General features: G+C 40.6%; 2 protein-coding genes and 1 long non-coding RNA gene across 3 annotated transcripts; 1 reads left to right on the top strand and 2 right to left on the bottom strand.

Annotated features, from left to right (window-relative positions):
* Positions 1-4,686: 4,686 nt before the first annotated feature.
* LOC140313983 (uncharacterized) lies at positions 4,687-13,199 on the bottom strand. Its single transcript, XR_011917106.1, has 3 exons — positions 12,787-13,199; positions 8,184-8,355; positions 4,687-8,033 (listed from the first exon to the last, which is right to left on the bottom strand). It is a non-coding gene; the product is annotated as an uncharacterized lncRNA (long non-coding RNA).
* Positions 13,200-13,220: 21 nt separating this feature from the next.
* On the top strand, positions 13,221-14,821 carry ttc36 (tetratricopeptide repeat domain 36). The gene is made up of 3 exons (XM_072391983.1): positions 13,221-13,414; positions 13,591-13,779; positions 14,472-14,821. The coding sequence occupies exons 1-3, from the start codon at positions 13,309-13,311 to the stop codon at positions 14,738-14,740; spliced, it is 564 nt and encodes a 187-aa protein (XP_072248084.1). The 5' UTR covers positions 13,221-13,308; the 3' UTR covers positions 14,741-14,821.
* Positions 14,822-15,449: 628 nt separating this feature from the next.
* LOC140313982 (F-box only protein 40) lies at positions 15,450-19,721 on the bottom strand. Its single transcript, XM_072391984.1, has 4 exons — positions 19,691-19,721; positions 19,435-19,492; positions 17,417-19,306; positions 15,450-15,654 (listed from the first exon to the last, which is right to left on the bottom strand). The coding sequence occupies exons 2-4, from the start codon at positions 19,435-19,437 to the stop codon at positions 15,472-15,474; spliced, it is 2,076 nt and encodes a 691-aa protein (XP_072248085.1). The 5' UTR covers positions 19,438-19,492; positions 19,691-19,721; the 3' UTR covers positions 15,450-15,471.
* Positions 19,722-22,424: the final 2,703 nt, after the last annotated feature.

The following is a 22,424-nucleotide window of genomic DNA, read 5'->3' as shown; positions in this document are numbered from 1 at the left end:
AAAACATTTTGCCTCGTAACATTTGACCAATAAAATTAATGTATAGTTCACAGTAGTCCAATGAAATTGTACAATAAATCAAACACACTGCTACATTATTGTAAATCAGTTGTACTCACCCTCAACATGGAAAACAAACGAAGAAGGAAAGCGAAAACGAAGAGACTGAAGTGAGTGACGAAGTTCTGAGGCTCAATTCAGACACTCAAGAACATGACTTTGATGGTTTTAGTGTGCAGGAGGAAGATGAAGAAGGCAATCAATGACTTTTTTCTGGTAGTCTACTGTCTTTTTTCTTTTTTACCAGCCGTGTTATATACACTGTTCGGAAAAAAAGCATTTGCAGTATGTATTTATTTATGTTACCATAAGAATTGAATGTGTAAATATCTCATATTACAATGCGGACACCCACAGTTTATAATCCGGTGCGGCCTACACATGTACAAAATGGTTTTTTTTTTTAAATTAGAGAGTGCGGCTTATAGGTGCGCCCTATCGTCCAGAATTTACACTAGATATTAATCTTTAGCAGTTCACATTTACACATGAAATTGTGGAATCTGACTTGCCAAAAGCTTACAGTTACATTACTTCTAAAACCGCAATATCAAAAATGTAATGGAAAAAAAAACAGATTGCTATGATTTGAAAATCTCCTAAAGCTATATTTTATTTACAATAGAACACAGAAAAAACTCATTAAATATCAAAAGCATGACATTTTACTTTTTCATGAAAAATGTAAGCGTTTGATGAAAAATATTAGAATCTGATGGAAGAAACACCCTTAACCTAACCCAATATCAAACAAGTTTCGATAGGGCAACAACATTTTGCCACAAATGTGGCATGTGGAGCTCCTCAGGATTCTATTCTGGGGTCTCTTTTATTTAACATTTCCATGCTTCCACTGGTTCAGATTAAACAAAGCAACAAAATATGCAAGAGGCGGGCAACAGACAAATCTACCTTATTGTAAATACAGAGTGATTTAGAAAAGCTGGTTCATGCATTTGTCTTCAGTAGAAATTATTACTTTAACAGCATATTTACTGGTCTTCCTAAAAGATAGATCAGATTGCTGCAGCTGCAGCTTGAGTCCTTACCAAGTGGATCATATCACTCTAGTCCTGAGGTCTCTACTCTGGCTTCATGCCCATTAAAGAGATCATTTAAAAATATCCCTGTTTGTTCATGAAGCTATAAATTGTTTAGGGCCAAAGGATATCTTGTCACAGTGTGTGGCTCTGTTCTCTGGTCTGTGCCAGAGTTGGTTCATTCCTTGCCATTTCTCTCCCCTCACGCTACTCTCTCTAATCAGCCTGCAATTAAGTTATCCGTACTCACCTGTTCCCCTCCCTTTATTAGCAGGTCTGCCAGCCCCATTCATCTGCCAGGTTGTATGTTTACCTCAGAACAGTAACATTGCAGCACCGTTCTTTGGGTTGGACTTCTGTGTATGACCCCATTTTTGGACCTTATTCTGCCTCTGGCATCATCAGTACCCAGATTTATTGATCTGGCTCTATTCTTTGGATTGTGGAGTTCAGAACTGGCTTTCTGTCCCTTGGATCTCTGGATTTCCGAACTGGTTCCGTTCCCTGCTCTCCTCTGACCTGTATATGACCCAAGTTGTTATATTGGACTTGTTAAGGATTTCAGATTGGATGTTTGGATCTTTCTTGGACTTTGGTCTTGGATCTTCTTGAAATCCATTCATGTTGATGTACAATAAACTTCTTAAATCGTTCTTAATGCCTCACATTTTAGTCCATCTGGCCATGTGTGTTACACATCACAAATCTTATGGTACATTTTTAAACATTCAAAATGTTAAGTTATCAGTATCAGGTTTACTTTGAGTCCCCAGTGTCAGAACAAAACAGAGGAGCTTCTTTCAGTTTTTAGGCACCATATATGTGGAGCAATATCCCAGATAACTGCAGGTCTGAGTCTTTCCTGTCAACCAATGCTTTTCAGTTTTTTTTCCTATAAGGATTTCAGCTGTACATTTTGTTTAATGTTCTATTTAAAGCACTTGAATATGTGCCTTTACTAATTAGGCGGTTTGGCAACATGCTGGTAACGTGTTTTGGACATGAGCACCTCAAAGAAGCATAGTCTCCCAGAAATAAGCTGGACAGAGGTTCTGCTTCTAGAACTTGTGGAGTAATTTCAGAATGTTCCTCCAAATTAATATTTGATTAATTTAAATTTTACAATATCTACAGTATATAAAAGATTCAGTGAATCTGGAGTGACCTCAACACAGGACATGGTGGAAAATTAATGTTTGGTGCCCTTAATTTTTTTGGTCCCTCAGGCATCACTACATTAAAAACAGACCTGATTCTGTCATGGACATCACTGAATAGACGAGACCGCTTCCAAAAATCACGTTCTGACCACTGTTTGAATTATCATCCAAAATGCAAGTCAATGTATTGTCATATTAAGTAGCTATATGTTAATAAGATCCAGAAACACTGTCTTCTCTGGACAAAAGCTCATTAAAGATGGACTGAGGCAAGTGGAAAACTGTTCTGGGGTCAGATGCTTTGAAATTTAAAAAAAGTCGTTTTATAAAACATTGACACTGTATCTTCTGAATTAAAGAATTGCCATCCAGCATAACATGCATGAAAAACCAACTCAAGAAAAACCTGACCATGACTAAACCAAAGCTCTGAGGAAAAACGATCACATAAATTAAGTTAACATAAAATCAGACACCAAGAGAATAACAACCAAATAATACAAAAAAAACCCCACAGAACCTAATATTTGCACATTTAAGCAAAGCAATGCTGAACCATCTCTACAACAGCACGACTTGTCATAGATTCATGTCTCTGTCTCAGCTTTTTTGAGAGATGTTACTAATGAACTGCACCTTTAATTTGTATGGTAACACTATATTGATTTTTAGAAACAGCCAAGATGCAATGCTATAAAGACCTCCCCATCAGCAAGCATCTAAATACTCAGAACCGCCATCGCATTTCACTTGACATCTCGCTGCAGACCTGAAATGTACGTTTGCCTGGGGAATTATAAAAGTCTGGCTCACCTCACTCATTTTTGGCGTGTTTCAAAGTTTGAGTTTGTTGTTTTTCTTCAACCAGTGAAAGGTGTACCTCTAATAAAGTGACCTGCTCCACGTAAATCCCCTTATTTTGCCCATTTTAAAGCCATAAATCATCTATGGTTCGTTATGACAGTTTCAGCTACGCTCCACAACATTACTTTGGGGAAATATTACAGTTACATGTCCAGATATCCAATATCCTAAAATTGCCAATTGGTTTTGTTAGTTTTGTTTTTCTTCTGTGCCTGAGTTGAAGCAATCATGGTTTCAATCATGGTTGGCTGGTTGGGAGGATGAGTGAATGTGCAGGCCCAAGCCAATTCCGATTTTGTTGTCAAACTCTCTGAAGCGGTACTGCTCTTACAACACGAACGTTTTGTAGTTGTTATGTCTTGTTTACATTCTTTACAATGTCACTCTCTTTCAAAGTGTAGGATACATACTCTACATCCATTGATTTGGGTACATACAAGACTTTACTGGACTTTGAGTTAGACTGTTGGAGTTTTAAATCAATGTCTAAAAGCTTGATTATTTTTTCTGCCTGTATCAAAACCGCTTATTAATTTCAACAACCGTGAATCAAACAGTACAGACTGGCAAATCCATGAATTTGACCTTGCCAAATGAGAATGAGTAAAGGGCCATATCTGTTAATCATTAAATATCTATGTATATATCACACAGATGGAAGATAGTTACAGTATGTTACAGCCCACTATTAATTTCCTTATCGCAATAGTACATCTGTCATGAAAGATGATACTTATGTAATTACCAATAATGTCTAAGATGGTCCATGTTCTAAATGAATGTAAATACTATACAATTATTTTACCTGTGAAATCTTAAAATGTGAAATAATTTGCCTGAATTCAGAAAACAAACTGCAACATCAGTAGAAACCAGTAATAAATTACACTGAGGTTTATGGATATGGATCCTACCCAGTGCTGCGAGCTCATGTGGGAGATATCAGTGGCGCCTGACAGTTTTGCCGCATTCAACTTGGCTGAACTATCAGCCAAAGAGTGCAGACATTCTGTCTATGGTTTGCTATTTTACTCATATACAAATAAAGAAAATGTCATAAAATACGAATGAAATTATGAGTTGAAGCACTGGCTGAAAGTGAGAAGCCAACACATATTTGTTCTCCATAAAGTCATCAGTATGAACAACTATAGACACAGGAAGTAATATGTTTTTTGTGTGCTGTAATATTGAGGATGTGGCTAAAGATTTGGCAAAAAGGTTATTTACATAACCTTGGGCAACTCTGCAGTCATCCCCCACCTCACAACAGAGCACATTTCTTTGTTTAAGTCGAGCTCAGAGTGTCTCTGCACAGTAAGCAACAGTCATTTGTCATCATGTAGAAACAGGCCAGGTATCCACATGAGGGCCCTGTTTGCCTCCATTGGGCAGAGGGATTATGAGCACAAGCTTTGATGTCAGATTTACAGACAGCAGTGGAGTACAGCTCATAGAGTCATCATGATATTCAAGTGCATTTCTTTACAAGCCAATAAAAAGCAAGTGACCCTACGAAGAGGAGAAGAAGAAGAAAACACAAAGGACCAACTGGTGGAAAAATGGTTTCTTTATTTTAGCATTTGATCAAGTTTTTTTAAGTTTTGTTGCTCATTTGTAAAGAGGAAACAAAAGAGAGCTCTGGGTGTTTTTAGAAAAGCTCATCAGGACATTCTGTTTAATGAAAGGTCCATTCTGCCAACTGAACAGTTAACGAGTTATAATGTTGTTGTGATGGACTGTTAGCACGTAAGCAAATGCTGCTTCATTATTTATCCTCTGCTGTTGCAGTCAAATTGAATCTAGTCCTTGTAACTGTTGAGAGTAAATACAAGGAGTGTTCTCATTGCTTTACGTTTGTAGGTTTTACAGTAACAGTGAAACTGAGGGTCAGTGTGTTTTTGATTATCTGCTAGCTTCCCTCTTGGCCTACAGCAGAAGCAACTTCAGTCCCCAAAGTCCTGCTTCTGGAGCCTGTAAACACTGCCAACGAGTTTCCTTATTGACACAATCAGGTTGAGTGGTGCTGATGCAGTGACATTTGCAGTAATAGGAGACTGATAATCCTCACACAATTGCTTCTCTTTTCTGCACTATAGGGGAGGCCATAGGGGACACACTATGCTTCTGCAGACAATCTTCTGCTCACCAAGTGACCGTGAACATGATAGCCTGGCCCTCACTCTTTAACTTGTATTACCCTGTGGAAAATGGGAGTCCTGCAGGATCAAACTATTGATGCTTAACTGTTGGATGGGTGGTAAGAAACCCAGCGGAAATAAAAAGCAGCAAGAGCTCTCTCAAGTGGTAAAAAAGAAAACCTCTCTCTGCCTTAGTCCTTAGTTTTCTTGGATTTTATTCAGAAACAAACCTTAAAAGATTTGATTTTAGCTACCAGTGAATGAAAAATAATCATTTCTAACAACGTAGGTCCCACAAACTGTGTTTAAGCTACTTTAATTCAACATCAGATCTGCTTCACCCTTTTAAGCAAAAGTCTGTACACACTGAGTTCCCTCTTGTTCCAGATCACTGCTGCTGGTAATTGGAACAAACTAAAAAAAGCTTTGAGCTGCAACCCTTTTCACCCGCTTACACATATTTGCTGGAGATACTTGTAGTTATTTTCCAAGCAAAAAAGAACTATGACAAACAGAAGGTTTTTTATATTTGATCATATTGTTTTGATCACTCTTATTTTTAAATTTGTACTTGTTACTTTGGGTACTGTCGGTTCCCACTTGTTCCCTGCTGCTCTCATCTGCCATTTGATGAAGGCAACGGCGCCTTTTTGTCAAACTATTATATCCACATTCCTTCAATGTTCTATATTTTACTGAGATATCATAACTATCTGTTGTATGCACTGATACGTCATGTCTGTCATGTTTTTCCTGCTGTTATTTTCAATATTCCTTTTAATTTTCAGAATCTGTATTTCAATTTTGTTCCAACCTTAGGGGTGCTTTTCCCCTGTTGGGGGGGGGGCTGGGGAGGCCTGGGTGATGGTGGGTCTCAGGCCCGGGCTGCTGCGACTGGTGTGACCGGGTGGTTTGTTTGTTTGTTTTTGTAGAGGTCCTCCGGGGTGGGGTTGGGTTGAGTGGGGTGGGGCGGGATGGGTACCTTCTGGGGGTAGAGTAGCTCCCGGAATATGGTCGCTGCAGGCCCAGAGCCTGGTGGACATCAGCCCCTCCTGCCCTGTGTTGGCTCCCAGGTAGCGGGGATGCCTATTGCAGCCAGTCCCTGGCTGCCCTCTCTGGGGGAGAGTAGCTCCCCCGGTGTATATCCCCATACCCCTCTCCCTTCTGGCTCCTGTACACAGCACACACTCACACATGAAGGGTTTTGGGGGCGTGTGTGTTCGGTGGGGTGCAGTGGATGGGGCCACGTAGGTGGTCCCCTTTGGTTGCACTCTGCAGTTCCCCGCCCCTGTTTTAATTACACCTTAGACATTACTACTTATCAAACACACTCACACACACACATTAGGTCTTGGGGGGTGGTTACACTGAGTGGCATCTGGTGGGCGGGGCTCTTTGGGTATGTAGGCTGCCCAGGGGGCCGCGCTCCCAGTTCTACAAGTTTGGCTGCCCCTCAATTTTAATCGCTCACTATTAGAAAATATTGAAGAGCCAGAAGGGTGAGGGGAGGGGTCTTCTTCCCACACCCCTGCTTCCTGGTTGCTGCTCGGGGTGGGAGGGGCCAAGAGGATTAATTAATTGTTCTGCTGGTTCAGGGTCTGTGGTGGCTGGGGGGCTGCTGGCCCCCTGGTGTGCCCGCTGCACTACACCCCAGCGGAGTCGAGGGAGGGAGGACGTGTGGATGTGTGGATGTATGGGACGTGAAAGTGTGTGTGGTGATGATTGGGCCTGGATCTGGGACTTGCTGTCGCCTGGCCTGCCTGTGCTTCTCCCGATGGGGCATCAGCGTTGCCTCTCCCCACTGCTCGCGACTTCACCCACCTGTGGGCACGTCTTGACTCCCAGGGCACTTGGCCAGGGGCGCTGGGGCAGGCGCTGACCCACTGTGTGGCTGTCTGGGGCGCTTGGCCCTCCTGGGTATTGGGTGGGGCCTCTGCCGGAGGGTTTGGGGGCGCTCGGGCTCCTGGGGCCCGGGTCCAGTGCACGGCCCATGTCTGGGCGGCTGGGGCCTGGCGGGGTCGGTGGGCTGTTGCCCCTGGCTCCCGGAGGGCCTCTGCCCTATGCTTATGGGGGCTCTGTCCGGGGGCTTCCTCTGGGTGGATGCGTGGTTGTCCCTGTGGTGGGCTTCCTGGGTTCTGTGCTCCGTGGGGGCTGCTGGTGGCCTGGGTCTTGTGGCCCTCTCTGCTTACTTCTGATTGCTTGGGGGGGCTGGGGATTGTGGCCCTGTACGCTTATACACTCATAACTAAGCACGGTTATCATGTAGGTCCTGTGTCATGGGTGTTGCATGTTCTCACACAGACACACACACACACACACACATTTATTAGCCCAGTAGCATGCTCGCTAAGCAGTTGATGTATTATCATGTCGTCTCAGGTCATCTATATCCACAGCTGTGTTGTATGCGATTGCCGCTTCTTGTGCTTGTTTTTGTTTGTTTGTGTGTTTGTTTTTTCTCTGCTTGTCTGCTTTCAGGTGCTCCTGGTGGCGCTAAGGCTGGAATCCCCTCAGAGGCCATGGATTGTTGTCTGTTTTGTTTTTTACAGGTGTAGCAGCTGGTTGTCTGGTTTTTGTTTCTGTTTTTGTTCTGTTTCCTCTTCTTTCCTTGTCCCCCGGTCCGGTTCAGTTCTATTACATGTTATATATTGTAAACAGAAATAAATAAATGGGCATCAAGGGGAGCTTTACATTTATAAAACTTCCCTTGGCAAAGCAAATCTGTTTGGCATCAAAGGTATTCAGACTACAATTCTGCTGCCATAATGCTGGACAGGACAAGGGGAAAAAAAAAAAAGAAATAACACATTATTCTTAGATGAATGCAGGACTGTGTTAACACCAAGTGAACTAAGGTTGATGTGCTAAGCAGATTTTTGCACCTCATATTAATAAATTTTATCAGAATATATACTTACTGTAGATCTGATGGGCTGCACGATGATGTGGTGGTTTGCATAGTCACTTCATAGCAAGAGGATGCCTGGTTCGAATCCCAGCTGGGGCCTTTCTGTGTGGAGTTTGCATGTTCTCCCCATGCATGCGGGGGTTCTCTCCAGGTACTCCAGCTTCCTCCCACCTTCCAAAAACCTGCAACGTAGGTCAATTGGTAATTCTACATTTACCCTAGGGTGTACCCTGCCTCTGGACCAATGCAAGACTCCAGACCCCACATGACCCTGAATTGGATTAAGTGGGTGTAAAAAGGATGGATGGATGTAGATTTGATTGCAGCTGAAATAAAAATCTGGCCATTTAGCTTTAATGTAGTCTGAACTATACACCACCTGCAGCATTATTTCTAACCTACAACGGTTTGTTATTTGCTAAAGGTAAAGAACCCATCCGCATCGGACTTGATGGTACGTATTTAAGGAACAGACATTGAAACTAGGATTGCAAATAGATATGGTGAAACAGGAGTGTTTTCAGTGGTAACACATACTGCTGAAGATGCTGTCAGTGTCATAATAACACAATTTATTTCTACAATGACAATAAAGATTTAAATGTTTCCTTTGACGGCTCGAGCATGCTTATGTCTGGTTGTGGAATAAGAACAGGCTGAAACATAGACTGTCATATTTTTCTGTGACACTGGTGAAAAAGAAGTAATAACTGTCCACGCTGGGATTGTTGTAGGGTTGATAAACGAGACATTCATTTCCTCTCCATTCAAAACAATGCAGAACTGGAGACAACAGACACTGTTAGACATCATACGCGCTGCGGTTGAAAGATTCAGAGAGCCACAATTTCTTTCCCAGACTGTCAAAATATTTAAAGCAATGATGGTATAACTGCACACGGATACGGCACATTTGATAGATTGGTGTGTGGAACACAAACATGCAAAAAGTTGTGTTGAACTGCACCTCCTCAGAAAACCCACATCTCACTCTTCATCCACAGCTATGACTATTAACATGAGAGCTTAGCTACGGCCACAGGATAGGCCTAAAAAAAAGACATACACTTTTGGAGGAAGAAGGGTCATTTACTGACAATGAACATTGGACAATTAAAAGAACATTTTAAAGTTTAAAAAAAATCCAGCTGTTTTATGAAAATATTTCTGAGATACACAGATATTCTTACACAGCAATTAAACCGTATCTGAAACACTCGGTCTGTGTAGCTTCACAGTACTGTTGGTTAGACCATATATTTGTTGTTTGTATTGAAATAGTTCAATGCATACCTGAAGTATGAAGCTGTTTTGGCTTGTGACCCCATTAGTCAAGGCAATGTTTATTTGAGATCCATCATCACATTATCAGATGCGAGCGCTGTGACTGAAGAAGGATTTTTCCTTCTCAGACTATTAATTGAAGATATGTTGAAGCATGAAGATATAACCCTGCTCTGCATTTTACACGGGAGGGAAAATCCTCACTGTCAGTTTTCACAATGTACCATAAATTTACCCAACCCTATCTACCAAATATCCCGTGAGTTTTTTATTAAAGTCATTGTAACAAGTGTGGGTTCATTTGTCAAAAGTTGATAGTAAAATAAGATCATAAGACTACATTATTGTTAGTGTAAACTAGACATTAGAAAACCTTTTTTACATCGCAGATCACATCAACTCAATACAATTGAGGTAGGTACTTAAGAAGAAGAAAAACATCTCAGTGGTGAGAAACTGCAGAATGTTTGAACAGTTATTGTTCATTTCACTCGACTGCCTGTAACCAATCTGAATCATTCTGAACGAAAATGCCAATTTATGTGCTGTGGAATAACGAGTGCAATCACTGGAAAATGCAAACAGTGCAACACAAGTCGAAATTAATCTGAGCAGCCAGCGTACTCATGAAAAATATCTCACAGGTGATTGAATCGACCATCTGTCAGTCACAGTCTTTTGTCACTTTTTTATATTTTGCCCATAACTGCCAGTGATTTCTTATAGGGCAGCAGCTGGTTCACTGTGAATAGGCCTCACAAACATAGCTCGAGGACAGGTAAAATGGATTCAGTGGTGAATTCAGCACACTTACAAAGCACATTTTAGAACTATTGTGTTTCACCAATAAGACATCTTATTCATAAGGTGACATTCAGTTAGCCTGATAGTACACTGCTCACTCCAAATGAAAACAGGAAAGGTAAGTGCTTATAGCTTTCACCTTAAAAAGGCTACTGATCTAATAGCTGCAAGCTGAGAGAATGACTGCTAATTATTGTACTATGAATTAATTATAAAATTCAATAAAGAAAAAAGGAAATTATAAAAAAGACAAGATTCAGCAAAGGCAAATCAGGGAAACTGGTTAAGCCCAGTCTAAGAAATGCTATCAAATAAGAGTAGGAAATCAAAAGGTTAGAATAGAATAACTTTATTCTAATTGTAAAACCAAATTAAATGCAAACCTTTCAGCACAATATCTTAAAGAAGAAACATTTAAAAAACAGTATCAAGAGTCTAAAAGAATGTAAAACAACAACATACTACATAATATTACATCATGTAAAAACAGCACACAGAGATAAACTGTTCTTTAATCTGTTTGCTATGTTTTTGTTGTCTTGAACCACCTGCCTCAGGACAAGAGATGGGACTTTCAGTATTTTACAGCCCTTTTGAGATACTGAGAATTGCAAAGATCTTCTATAGGTAGGAGAGGGCAGCCTGTGATCTTCTGGGTAGTGTTGATGACCTGATGTGAATGTCCAAAAACTGAAATATTGTAAACCTCTCCTTCAGTCCCCACTGACGACAAAGTGATGCATGTCCATCTTTTTCATTAAAGCTCTATAAAATGTTTCCAAGTTTTAACCAACAAAGCATTAACAAAGATTATTGTTGATATCATCAATTGTCTTATGCTCTTTTTCACACAAAATTATGTTGATGATAATCTTATAGACTTTTAAAGCTCTTATGACCTATTAACTGATGCTTATTACATAATGCTTATTTTCAGACGTACTCTATATCAAAACGAAGGTGTCCTGTGGTTTACAGGAGAGATTATTAATTAACTATTAATTGCTTGATGATTCAGTCACACTGGAGGTCAGTGTGAGGTCTGCAGGTAGAATTCCAGCGAACCAAGCAATCATCCCGTTCATGTCTGACTTCTTTAAAGTTGTGTTATTACAGCAAGGATCACAGCACAATAATACACCTGTAAACATCACCTGTAACAAAATCCTGATTCACCTTTTGCAGAACAGCTTCTGTATCAAGTCTTCAAAGTATAGCAACCTCCAGGCCAGCAGTGCAACACATTTTTAGAGCTATCCCATGTCACCTGGATGTGTGCTGTAAGATCCAGTCGTGTTGTTTTCTGAGCACAGCATTGAACAACCGGCAGTTTCACTCTGAGCCCAGAGTCCCACGGATCTGTCAGCCTCACTCACTAAAGGCTGCACATTGTTCAGGGTGTGAACAATTGTGAAATGCTGCTGTTGATCATCAGGAGGAAACTAATTAGGATTTTTTTCTTTTTCTGTTGCTTCCATCCACTCTTTTTGTCTGCATCAAGGTGCTGCTTCATGTGTGCATCTGGTGTCTTTCTTTGAGCAAACGAGTTTTCTATTATGCATCAATCATCAGCATCCTCACCAGAAAGAATTGTTTTAATATTGCAAATTCTGAATTCAAGTCTTCTTCAATGGATGCACTCATGACATGATAAAAAAATTAAACTCTGCTCTTATAAGGTCATCTGGCTCCAGGTATTTATGTTTTTTCCTGTATCAATTCCTATTTTGAATTTAGTCTTGAATCCCAGCTCTCTGATCAAAAGGAGACATTGACTTTGAAACTCAAAATTGTGTGAACTGATTTGTGTTTTGTACTGGTAAAAATGATGGTACGATAATATTAAAGTGGTCTGATTTACCAGGTGATGTATTAATGCTAGAATTATAGCAGCGACCACAGTATTTCCATAGCAATTCAAACGATCTCTGTTCTTATAATCTTGGCCAAAAGATGGATGGCCAAAAATGTTTGAGCATCTACAAAATATGGGGCAGAATCACATTGGTGCAATGCTGCTAATATTCCCGCACCAAATACGATTAGACCATCTACATTAACAGTATCTCTACCCCCGCATTAAAAAGAAAACAGCGTGAGGTAAATTAAATGCACCATTGGTAGCTTCCCGCTTCTTTCCACACATGGTCGTGGTCTGATAGATAGCAACACTCCAACAATTTGCCATAGTTGTACACAAGAGTCAAAATAACAACTTTTTAGCTTACACTGGTTTGCACTTCCAGCGTAAAAGTGGACTAATTAACCCCACACAAATGTGAAAAACTATAGAGGAGTAAAATAAATCAAGTAAATGCATATACTTACCTTCCACTACTGCTCTGCCTGGTCTTAGCTGTCTAGTCTCATATTTCTGCAGCTCAAGCTAATGTCCATGTGTCTTGCTACTCATAGCATAAACCAGGTTTTTTCACAGAAAAATAAGATGAAAAATATCAATCTATTTAAGACCATAAATGTCCAGTGTCTGTCTCAATTCTGCTTTGATGGGAATGCAAACTTACCAGAGTGCACAGGAGCGCATTATGCCTGTCACAGTCCCCACAGAGCAGGTACTTTCCTGTCATCTCGTCATCATCTTTTGCAGTTCAGCTCTGAAGCTTCTGTAATCCAAATGGTTTTCTCTGGTTTCTCTAAGCAATCTCTTTATTTATGATGAAGTTGTGCAGGCCTAATATACAGCTAATTTTACTTCAGTATTTCTTTGATATTCAAACATTAAACATCACCTGAGATTTTAAACAAAATGCTCAATAAACTTTATGTAACATGTCATTCTACCAGCACAAAAAGAGCTCTGTATGATGCAGTCGTTTCAAGCATGCATTTTTTGGCTAACCAAATACAGATGTGTTCAGTGCAGGACAATCTCAAAGTCCACCTCTGCTTCCACCCCCTTTTCTGATTGGCTGGTTGCAATGACAGACGTTCAGAGAGGAAGAATTCTCCACCCTGCTGTATTTTAGGCGTCATGACTTTGCTCTTTTTGCATAATTCTTTTCTTACTCCACAGATACATTGGAAAGATGGCTTCTGCACATGATAGAGCTGTTCTCCAGGCTATATTCAACCCTACAACCCCCTTTGGGGACATTCCCGGCCTCAACCAAGAGGAAGAATTAACTGATGATGGTGAGTGTCAGTTTCTGACTTAAGTGTCTCCACATATCACGTCACAGCATACTGAATTTATTCAAATTATTGTAATCCAAGCTGAGTTCTGGATGACATTTTTGTGTTTTCCTTTGCCACAGTACCTGTCTATTGAGTTTGAACGCTCTTTCAACTTGTTTATCTCCTCCTGCCAGACAGTGGTTTTGACATAGAGTTGCTGAGCCAAGTGAAAGAGCTGGAGATGCGGGGTGTCTCCGCTGCGGAGGCTGGGGATTTGCAAGCCGCACTTCAACTGTTCAGCCAGGCAATCCAGATCCTGCCTCAGCGATCCTCTGCCTACAACAACCGGGCACAGGCCCTGAGGCTACAGGGGGACACAGCAGGTAAATGCAGTCAATTATGTAATAACCCTTTTTTAGAGGCACAGCATTGTGCCAGCCTGTCAGACTGTGACCAGCATGACAGAGCATAAAAGCTCTGTGCATGTTGTCAACTGTGTTACCATATAAGCTCTCTGTTGGCCTTGTACTTGGTCCCAAAAGCTGACAGATTTTCTTAGAAAATAACTAGCAGGGATTTAAATGCTTATGTGTTAATACATTTAAATCATAGAACAGAATACTGCATGTGAATAGTATGTTTTTGTGTTGTATCTAGCTTTTGAATTCATCTGAAACAAATGCAAAGTTTAGTTGGAAAGCTGTACAACCTACTACTGTATTATAGGAAAATCCTGTGCAACATTTTTTTTTATCTCAACGTGTAGCTGTTTACTCTAAAACTGGTAAAAGTGTTTATCATTATTTTTCGCTTTAGTTGCGCAGGAGATTACAAATGCAGTGACAGTAACATCCTTTTTGGATTAGAGAAAAACATCAGCCAGCATGGTTTTAGTCAGTTTCAGGTTTAACACTAATACTGATCATATCATACCAGTTTTGGGGATTATGCAGCAAATTCAGCAACTGTGCTCATAATAGAATATGCAGTAGACTGACTTTAAGCTATAACCGAGAAGCTTGTACAGCACAATACATGGAAGATCAGCTCTCCAAACGTGTGCATCTCTTCCCAGGAGCCCTGCAGGATCTGGACAGAGCGATTACCCTGAGCGGCACCACTGGACGAACCGTCTGCCAGGCATTGGTGCAAAGAGGCCTCTTACGTCGATTAATATGCCAGAATGATGAAGCCAGAGAAGATTTTGAGAAAGCAGCTGCACTTGGAAGTGAATTTGCTAGACAACAGGCTGTGGCTCTCAATCCGTATGCTGCTCTGTGCAACAAAATGCTCACAGACGTGATCAACAAACTTCGCAACCCTGAAGTGTCGGAGATGCTGTAGGTGATGAAGATGATTTGCTGCATGTTCACCGTTTCTGTTCTGAAGTCTGAGGGCAATAAAATGACGTTCTTTTATTTTTGATATCCTTTTTACTTCACTGGTTATGCTCCTGTAAAATACATGCATCCAACTGCAACTCACATGTAGTCAACATGATGCAGAAATCTAAAATAGAATTAAACAAAAGGAAGCATGCACTGCTGTGTGCAATCAGAAGTGATACATACAACTTTTGATACGTTTGGTATGATGCGCCTCAGCTTTTTTTCCAGTAGATGTCAGTCTCGTCATGTTTAAGCCTGCAGCAGCACCCTGCTGCTTTTCTGTCCTCCAAATATTGATCCTGACAGACTGGTATAAGATAGAACAAATTACATCAGTCATCTCATTCTTCACTGAATACTACAGATTATGAGGACCCGTCTTAACAAACAAATTAGATAGATTAATGAAATCATCGGATTCATTTTCTCTCAAAAACCAAACAAACAGGCTCATCCTTTCAGGCTTCTGCCTACAGTAAATATGAGAAAATTAACTGAGCGATTTTTCGATAAAAAAAAACAAAAAACAGATAAGTGAATTACAGTTTTGCACTGAAGCTCCACAGCGCACACGAAGAAGCTTAATTCATTTCTCCTTTCTGAGGGTGCAGAGTGACCTATAAATGTCACAGCTCAGTGATTCTACACATGCATTGCTCCAACCCATTGTCCTTGAGGTTGTGAGCGTTAGAGTTTGTGGTTGGGCTCTCCATGCTCGTCTCTGACCTCTCCCAGGCGGACTAAAGCTACTGGCTCCCTGCGCTCATCTCTCTGGTAGAAGGAGCAGGTTTTCAGGTGGTCTGACATGGAAGGGATATCACTGAAGCGCCAGTGTTCCACAGAGGAAAACAGAGAGCTGAACCTCCAAACCTGCAAAACAAAAAGGAAACACTGAAGTACATGTAGCACGCTGCTGTCATGGCATATATCATCTGTAATGCCAGTGTCACGAGGATAAATGTATTGTTAATATCCATGGAATCTAGATCACAGAGCACCTTTATCACCTGACAGAGCATGATGTTATTTCTGTTCCATCCGTTACAAATTTATATCAATGATGTCGTTCATTAAAGAGCACATAGCCAGCTGTTTTCCACAGTCATATAACCTTAACATGTTTCCACCAATGATCACATATCTGACTTGTTATGGGAGCAGTGTTTAATGACAAAGAAGCCTCAGGGCATTCCACATCACTCACATCACTGGCATGTTATTTGTTCCTTGATCACTGCAGCACAGAGACTGTCAATGTAAAAATACACACAGACATGCATTTAAAATGTCTCCTCTTTGTCTTTTATCAGCCCCAGCTCAGTAGTTTATTTAACATCAGGATATCTAAAAAAAAAAAAGGCATTACATTTACCTTGTGTAAAACATTTCTGTGCACCCTAAACAACTTTATTTAATGGTTTTCAAATGCCTGCCTCGTTAGCAATTCCATCGTTAGCAATATCGTTAGCAATTCCATCCAGATGTGCTGACACTATTGTAAAGATCGACACGATCTGCCATATCTATTCAACAAACTGTAAACCTGCCACTTAAATTGATGATGATTACTAATAACCACTCACTGACACTGCCTCAAGCAATCCTGCAAATCTGATCGCATCTCCAAATGCTGACTTTTAATCACCACAGCTCAGTCTTAATTTCTTCAGATGTCAGTCTTAATCTGTTCAGCCCCTGGAGTCTTTCTGGGGTTCCTGCTTGAAAATGACAAGCCCAAAATGAATACACCATTACTCTGCAATTACAAACTGTGTAAAGCATCTTGGTGTCAAAATAAATCCAACACATGTTACAAACTGGTTCCCAGTTTGTAAGCGGATACCCATCCCCCATCCAAACCTGGAGCCCCCCCCCACCAGGTTTGAAGAGGTTAGGCACCGCTCTTATGATCATGGAGAGGGTTTAAGTGAAACTGGGGTAAGGACCTGTGTAGATACCTGGAACACTTCATGGTCTAACTTAAACAAAGCAACCCTGGTGTCACATGGGACTTCCCTGACTCTACTGTAAGCTTTCCAAGACAGACAAAAATCAGAAATCATCATTTCTGCTGAATGTGGGTACATTCATCGCAATGCAGCCATATATCCTCATTTAGGTATGCGACTGTAATATTTTCCTGCCGCTATTCGTTTTCATTCGAGAGATCAAATTCAGCAGGTCTAAATGATAGTTTAGCTCAACAATCACATTCCGATAAAAAAGAAGGTTTCACTAATTAAAGGCAGCAGATCCTTGACACAGACTAAATAAAGAGTATCAGACAACTCGCTGCTTTGAAGGGAAGACATTAAATGTTGCTTTGATGACTTTTAACATCCTGAGGAGTGTTTACAATGTAGCAGCTGTCATGCTGCAAGGATAAAAAATAAATCTTCCAATGACAGATAGCAGGATGGTGACAGATTCTGAAGGGGGACTAATATAGAAGTTTAGCATTGTTTTTACTTTTCCTTTGTAATGAACAAGGTTGAGATCTAAACATTGCATTAACAAAAAAAAAAAAAAGAATAAAGCAACCATATTTTTCTCTGCCGCATAGTGAACACTGATTAGTGATAAGACAATCAAGACAAAGACAAATTAAAAACAACATCTTAGGGTTACTTGCTTTTTCTCGACATTTCCAGGAACTTCCTCCATGCGAGTATGTCTTTTTCTGCCATTCAAGGGAGACCATTCCTCTCTTCTGCAACAATGTGGCAGCCACCGCTCTCATCAGATGGGAAACCTGGGACAGCTGAGACAATGTGAAGCTATCAAGGTAACCAGCTATATTCTGAAGGATCTCCAAGGGTAGCCTGCTCAGGGCATCAAGGTTTTGCGTAACATCTCCCTGAGGGCTAAAGGTTTTCCCACCTTCACACAGCGATGAAGGGACGTGTGGCTGAAGTACAAAGGCGCTGACATCTTGGCAGAATTTGATTGTAGCTTGTTGACCTGCAGGGTGAAACCTTATCTGGGTGAAAGTACAGCCGAGGTATGCTAAAGGGCAGCGCTGTTGGAACCAGCCGTTTAGAGGGGCCTCTATGTCACAGTGAGCATTCCTGAAATGAGAGCAGTACTCATCACGGCGGAAGAAGTGGCCACATATGTAACTGAAGGCTGAACTTGTTTTGTTATGTCTTCTGGTGACAGATTCCGCTTCAACACGTACATAAAGGCCACGAGGTTTGCCTGCAGTGACATCAGCTAAGGATGCATCAGCTTTGAAGGGAGCAGATGGGAAATTGTATGTTTGAGTTCCTGTATCTTCATACAGACCATCTGTCCAGGCCCTTTCTGAGATTGAATGTCCCCTCAGTTCTTTTTCCAAGGAGCACAGAAGGGTTGCGCTAACCTCTTCAGATTTCGAAAAATCCTCATCTGACAAGCCCATATCTGTAGTGTCCACACTCTGGTGTGCGGTTGCACCCTTGCTTAAAGGATCCTTCAGGTGATATCGCCTTGCTCGATAGCTGGTTGGAACATTAAATGTATGGACACTCTGAACCTCAATTGGTTCTAGATTCCCATAAACAAAATCCTTGTCCCTTGGTGTGCATGCAGCGAGTTGGCCAAAGTTAATCAGCATTGCCCCATTGTGCACCAGGTACATATTATATTCTGCAATGTTGGCTTCTTTGCCTAACCTTTCAAGAACTCCATCTTGCCACGGCGCAAGGCCAGTTGCACCATCAATGCTTCTGGCAGCAACAGCATTGTCCTCTTCCTGGTGGAAGTCTCTGGTCCTCACCTTACTAACTGATAAATCTTGCTCTTCGTTTTGTTTTCGTCTTCCTTTTCCTTCTTTATTCAGGTTTTTGACAGTTTGGTTGCACCCCTCCTTCTCCTTGTTGAATATTTTTTCCCAGGAGCTGTAATTTTGAATACTTTCCACATCTCTGCTCTTTGCCAAAGCATCTATTTCCTCTTGACTCAGTTCATTTTCCTCCATACTTGTACAGACATTTTCTGTAAATTCACAAAACTCGGAGGAACAGGATGCGTCCGCTGTGGGACTTTTGACCCGAGCAGAAATATTCTGGAGGGCAGGCTGCTCCACGATCAGCTCAGGAAATATATTCTTCATCTTGATGGACTGAAACAGTAGGGCTTGATCCCTGAGAGCCAAAGCAACATCAAGGTTTATCTCAGTGTTTAACTGAAGATTTTCAGAGACATTTCTGTAAAAAGTCATATCAGATTCAGAAACTGGCCATCGGTTCCACTCATGAGAGCAGCAGACCACGCTGGCAGGACAGACCTCCAAGTGTGTGGCCAGCCTGTGGCGCAGCATGGTGAGAGGACAGCCATAGTCAACATTAAGGCAAGGGACCATCTCATTGGGGCATAGGAGCTGGTGCTCCTCTTGTTTGCACATATGAAAGGCAGCACCACAGTTTTTACCACAGTTGATGACCATGCATGAAACAGAAATCTGTACCTGGACTTGACAATAGACATCATAACACTTGTTACAGTGCTCATGATGGCCCACTGGCTCCTTTGTGCCTTTTACCTTAAGAGAGAAAAGGTAGTAAAAGTATAGGCAACATTTCTTGTTTTTTTGTGGAATATTTTTAAGTAATTAATCTATTCTATCAGAAAAAGACACTTTCTGAAAAAATATATAACAAACGCACTTACCATTTTGACTTATAGACACAGAAGTATGACCATTTCAGAAGAATTCAAGCTGGACAAACTGTGAGAGAACACAACACAAATACTGCTTGGTAAACAAAGCCATTTCCAAGAAGCATGTTGTTAATATACAGACAAGTTTTGATTAGCTGTGCAGTCACGTACAAATTTGAAATATGTAATTCATATGTTGAAATGTACATTCAGGTCAAGAAAAGTTTGAGTGGACAGCTGAAACAATAGCAGTAAATATTCTCACCCTTTGTTCTTCTGTTGCCTTGTGTTCACTGGCACCTCTGAATAACCTCTGCACTGTGTCTGGACATTATAAATAGACACAATGGAGGGGCAGACAGGCAAGTGGGACGGGGCACCATTGTCACAACCATTAAAAGCAAAGGTCAAATTACAGCCTCCACCACTACTTCAGTGTGAGAGGGTGGTGATAATAACAGGTAATCCAAGTTCTCAACAGTTAAACTACTGTGAGTTCAACACAGGATCCACTTTACATTTTTAATCCATGGTACACACAACCTTTCATTCAAGCCTTTTATTCCATCCCCTTAACTTGCTTTATTTTGGTTTGATTTCCCTCTCAAATGACAATTAAAAAGCAAAATCCTTTTATAAAATCTATACAACATGATGTTGGAGATGTGCGATGTGAGATGTACTTTTTTTAAAAGCAATAAATGGTTCATTTCATGCATATTAGTGATTTATTCCTTTATTATAATGTAAGAAATATAATGTTGGACCTCAGTGTTTCAGTCTTATCAGTTCTAATCCATGTCTTCCACTAGATGTCAGTCACACACTTCCATTTAATCAACATATCCCCAGCAGCTGTTTCTGTTTTAAGAAATAAATAAATCAATATATAAGAACATGAATTAGTCAGAGACTTTACACGTATGATGTGAGATCATAAGGGTAATTTTCCTAAATGTTTACAATGGTGATTTCTAAGGCCTTAAATTCAAATTCACCCCATACCTGTTTAAACTGAGCATTGATTCAGTTTTTTTTAACATATGTGACTTTTAGAGAATTAGTGATGAGAAACTTGTGTTCATTAAGCAATCATTTGGTTCACTATGGAAACTGATAACCAGCAGACAACTCTTCCACAACAGATAAAATGGGCATGCCGATGTTCAGTCTTTGTCATAAAAAGGTCATCACACACGCATCCCCGTCATTCATTTACAGGCTGTGTTGTTCAACATAATGGGGCGCTGATCTAGTCTAACCAGCTATAACTAATTACCCTCATTTACATTAAGTCTGCCTCAAACATCCTCCCCTTCACTCTCTTCACATCACCCTGAAAACTCCCCCTGACACCAATTTTGTACCCAGTGTAAAATGCACTAGATCCACGCCTGGCATCTGGAAATCATCATGCTTTCTTTCCCCTACTGGCACAGATTACAATGAGCAGCTTATCAGTGGCAGCTGCTTTGCTCTCTATAGGCTCTGCAATCAGCATACATTACAACAACGGCGAGACAGAAAGATCAAGATGGAAATGTTAGTGAAGAAAAAACATTCAATATCAGTGGGTTGATGCTGCACAACAGTGGTACAGCTGAAGCTGGCTGAGTCTCGTTGTGAGATTGGATTCATCCAGTGAAAGTTTTTTTAAAGCACTTCAAAATATATGTAAAGAAAAGGATTAGTTCTGTAAAACCACTTCTAAACATCAACTATTTAATTAACTGCTTTTGTTAAAAGTTAACTTTAGCTGACCAAAGATTATAAACTTAACAAGCAAGCCAAACACTCCACAAACTACTTAGAACTAAGGAAGGCATTTCGCTGAGAAGTGAAATGTCTTCCAAGGACCAAGAAAAAAGCCCAGTTGCCATTTATTCAAGCTGTTTGGATTTGGACACCCTTTAGTCATTCATATTCGCATGCAAAGATAGTTCAGCATTTGCAAGAAGCCGATGTGAGCCCTTTCCTGGCACAGAGCAAGACAAAGAATGTCCATCATAAAAACTGTTTGCATACGGACTACAGCTGCTTACTGTAAGTGTAACTGGAAACAGGGAAACTGCTACGTTTGGCACATTGCAACAACATTTACATTCGAGCAGCTTTGAAGTTCAATTATTAAGTCATTATTTTAATTTAATTTGTTTGCATATGCAAAAACCAAACCGTGAGAACAATACAGCAATTTTACAGTGTTCGAGGGGTGCGCTATTTTTTCTAACCATACATCTTGTGGACACATAATCAAATTACTGCAAATAATCAAGCACACAATTCCACTGTTGAGTGGTAGTTTTTCACATTTTCTCTGCTTCTTGAACATACCAAACAAATCAAGTGTAACATGTTCCTATATTAATTGGAATATTTATAAAAATGTTGCTTGAGACTGGAGGAATTGTGCAAATGGATCATGGTGTTTGTCTAACTTGTCATCACTGGCTGTGTGCAACATGTGCATAATGTACAATATGGACCGTGTCCAACATGTGTAATTGGTATTGTAAGTAGGGATGGGAACTGTTAAGAATTTAGCAATTTGCGTCCCATTATCGATATCGCTTATCGATTTGGTTCCATATCGGTTCTCTTATTGATTCTCATCCAGTTATATATAGTACAAATATAGTACAAATGGCTTTGGTTGCAGTAACACTTTAATTTCAAGTATGCGCCAACATTTGAACTATTTTCGCCTCTGTCATTTTACTTTTCCCTGCCTCGATGAAAGGGGTAGCTACAGGTATGCGGGAGCCTGCCTCTGAGCCTGTCTCACTCTTGCAGTCCTCGTCAACTAAATGTTAATGTCAGATGGAAATTATTCATACAATCAACAAGACCTAGAAGTTTTACATTACAGGGCTCTCAAGTTTTGAATGCAGGCAAGAGTGGCATCTGTCCTGCAACAGCTAAAACTGCTCTGCTCAGACTCATGGGAGACTTGTTTCCTGTCGTTACCATAGCGGCGAGCCAGATAAATTTATAGTTTT

The sequence above is a fragment of the Leuresthes tenuis genome, unplaced genomic scaffold (assembly GCF_036924035.1).
Source record: "Leuresthes tenuis unplaced genomic scaffold, fLeuTen1.0.hap1 SCAF_9, whole genome shotgun sequence".
Classification (NCBI taxonomy): Eukaryota; Metazoa; Chordata; class Actinopteri; order Atheriniformes; family Atherinopsidae; genus Leuresthes; species Leuresthes tenuis.
This window is presented reverse-complemented; position numbering and strand designations above follow the sequence as displayed.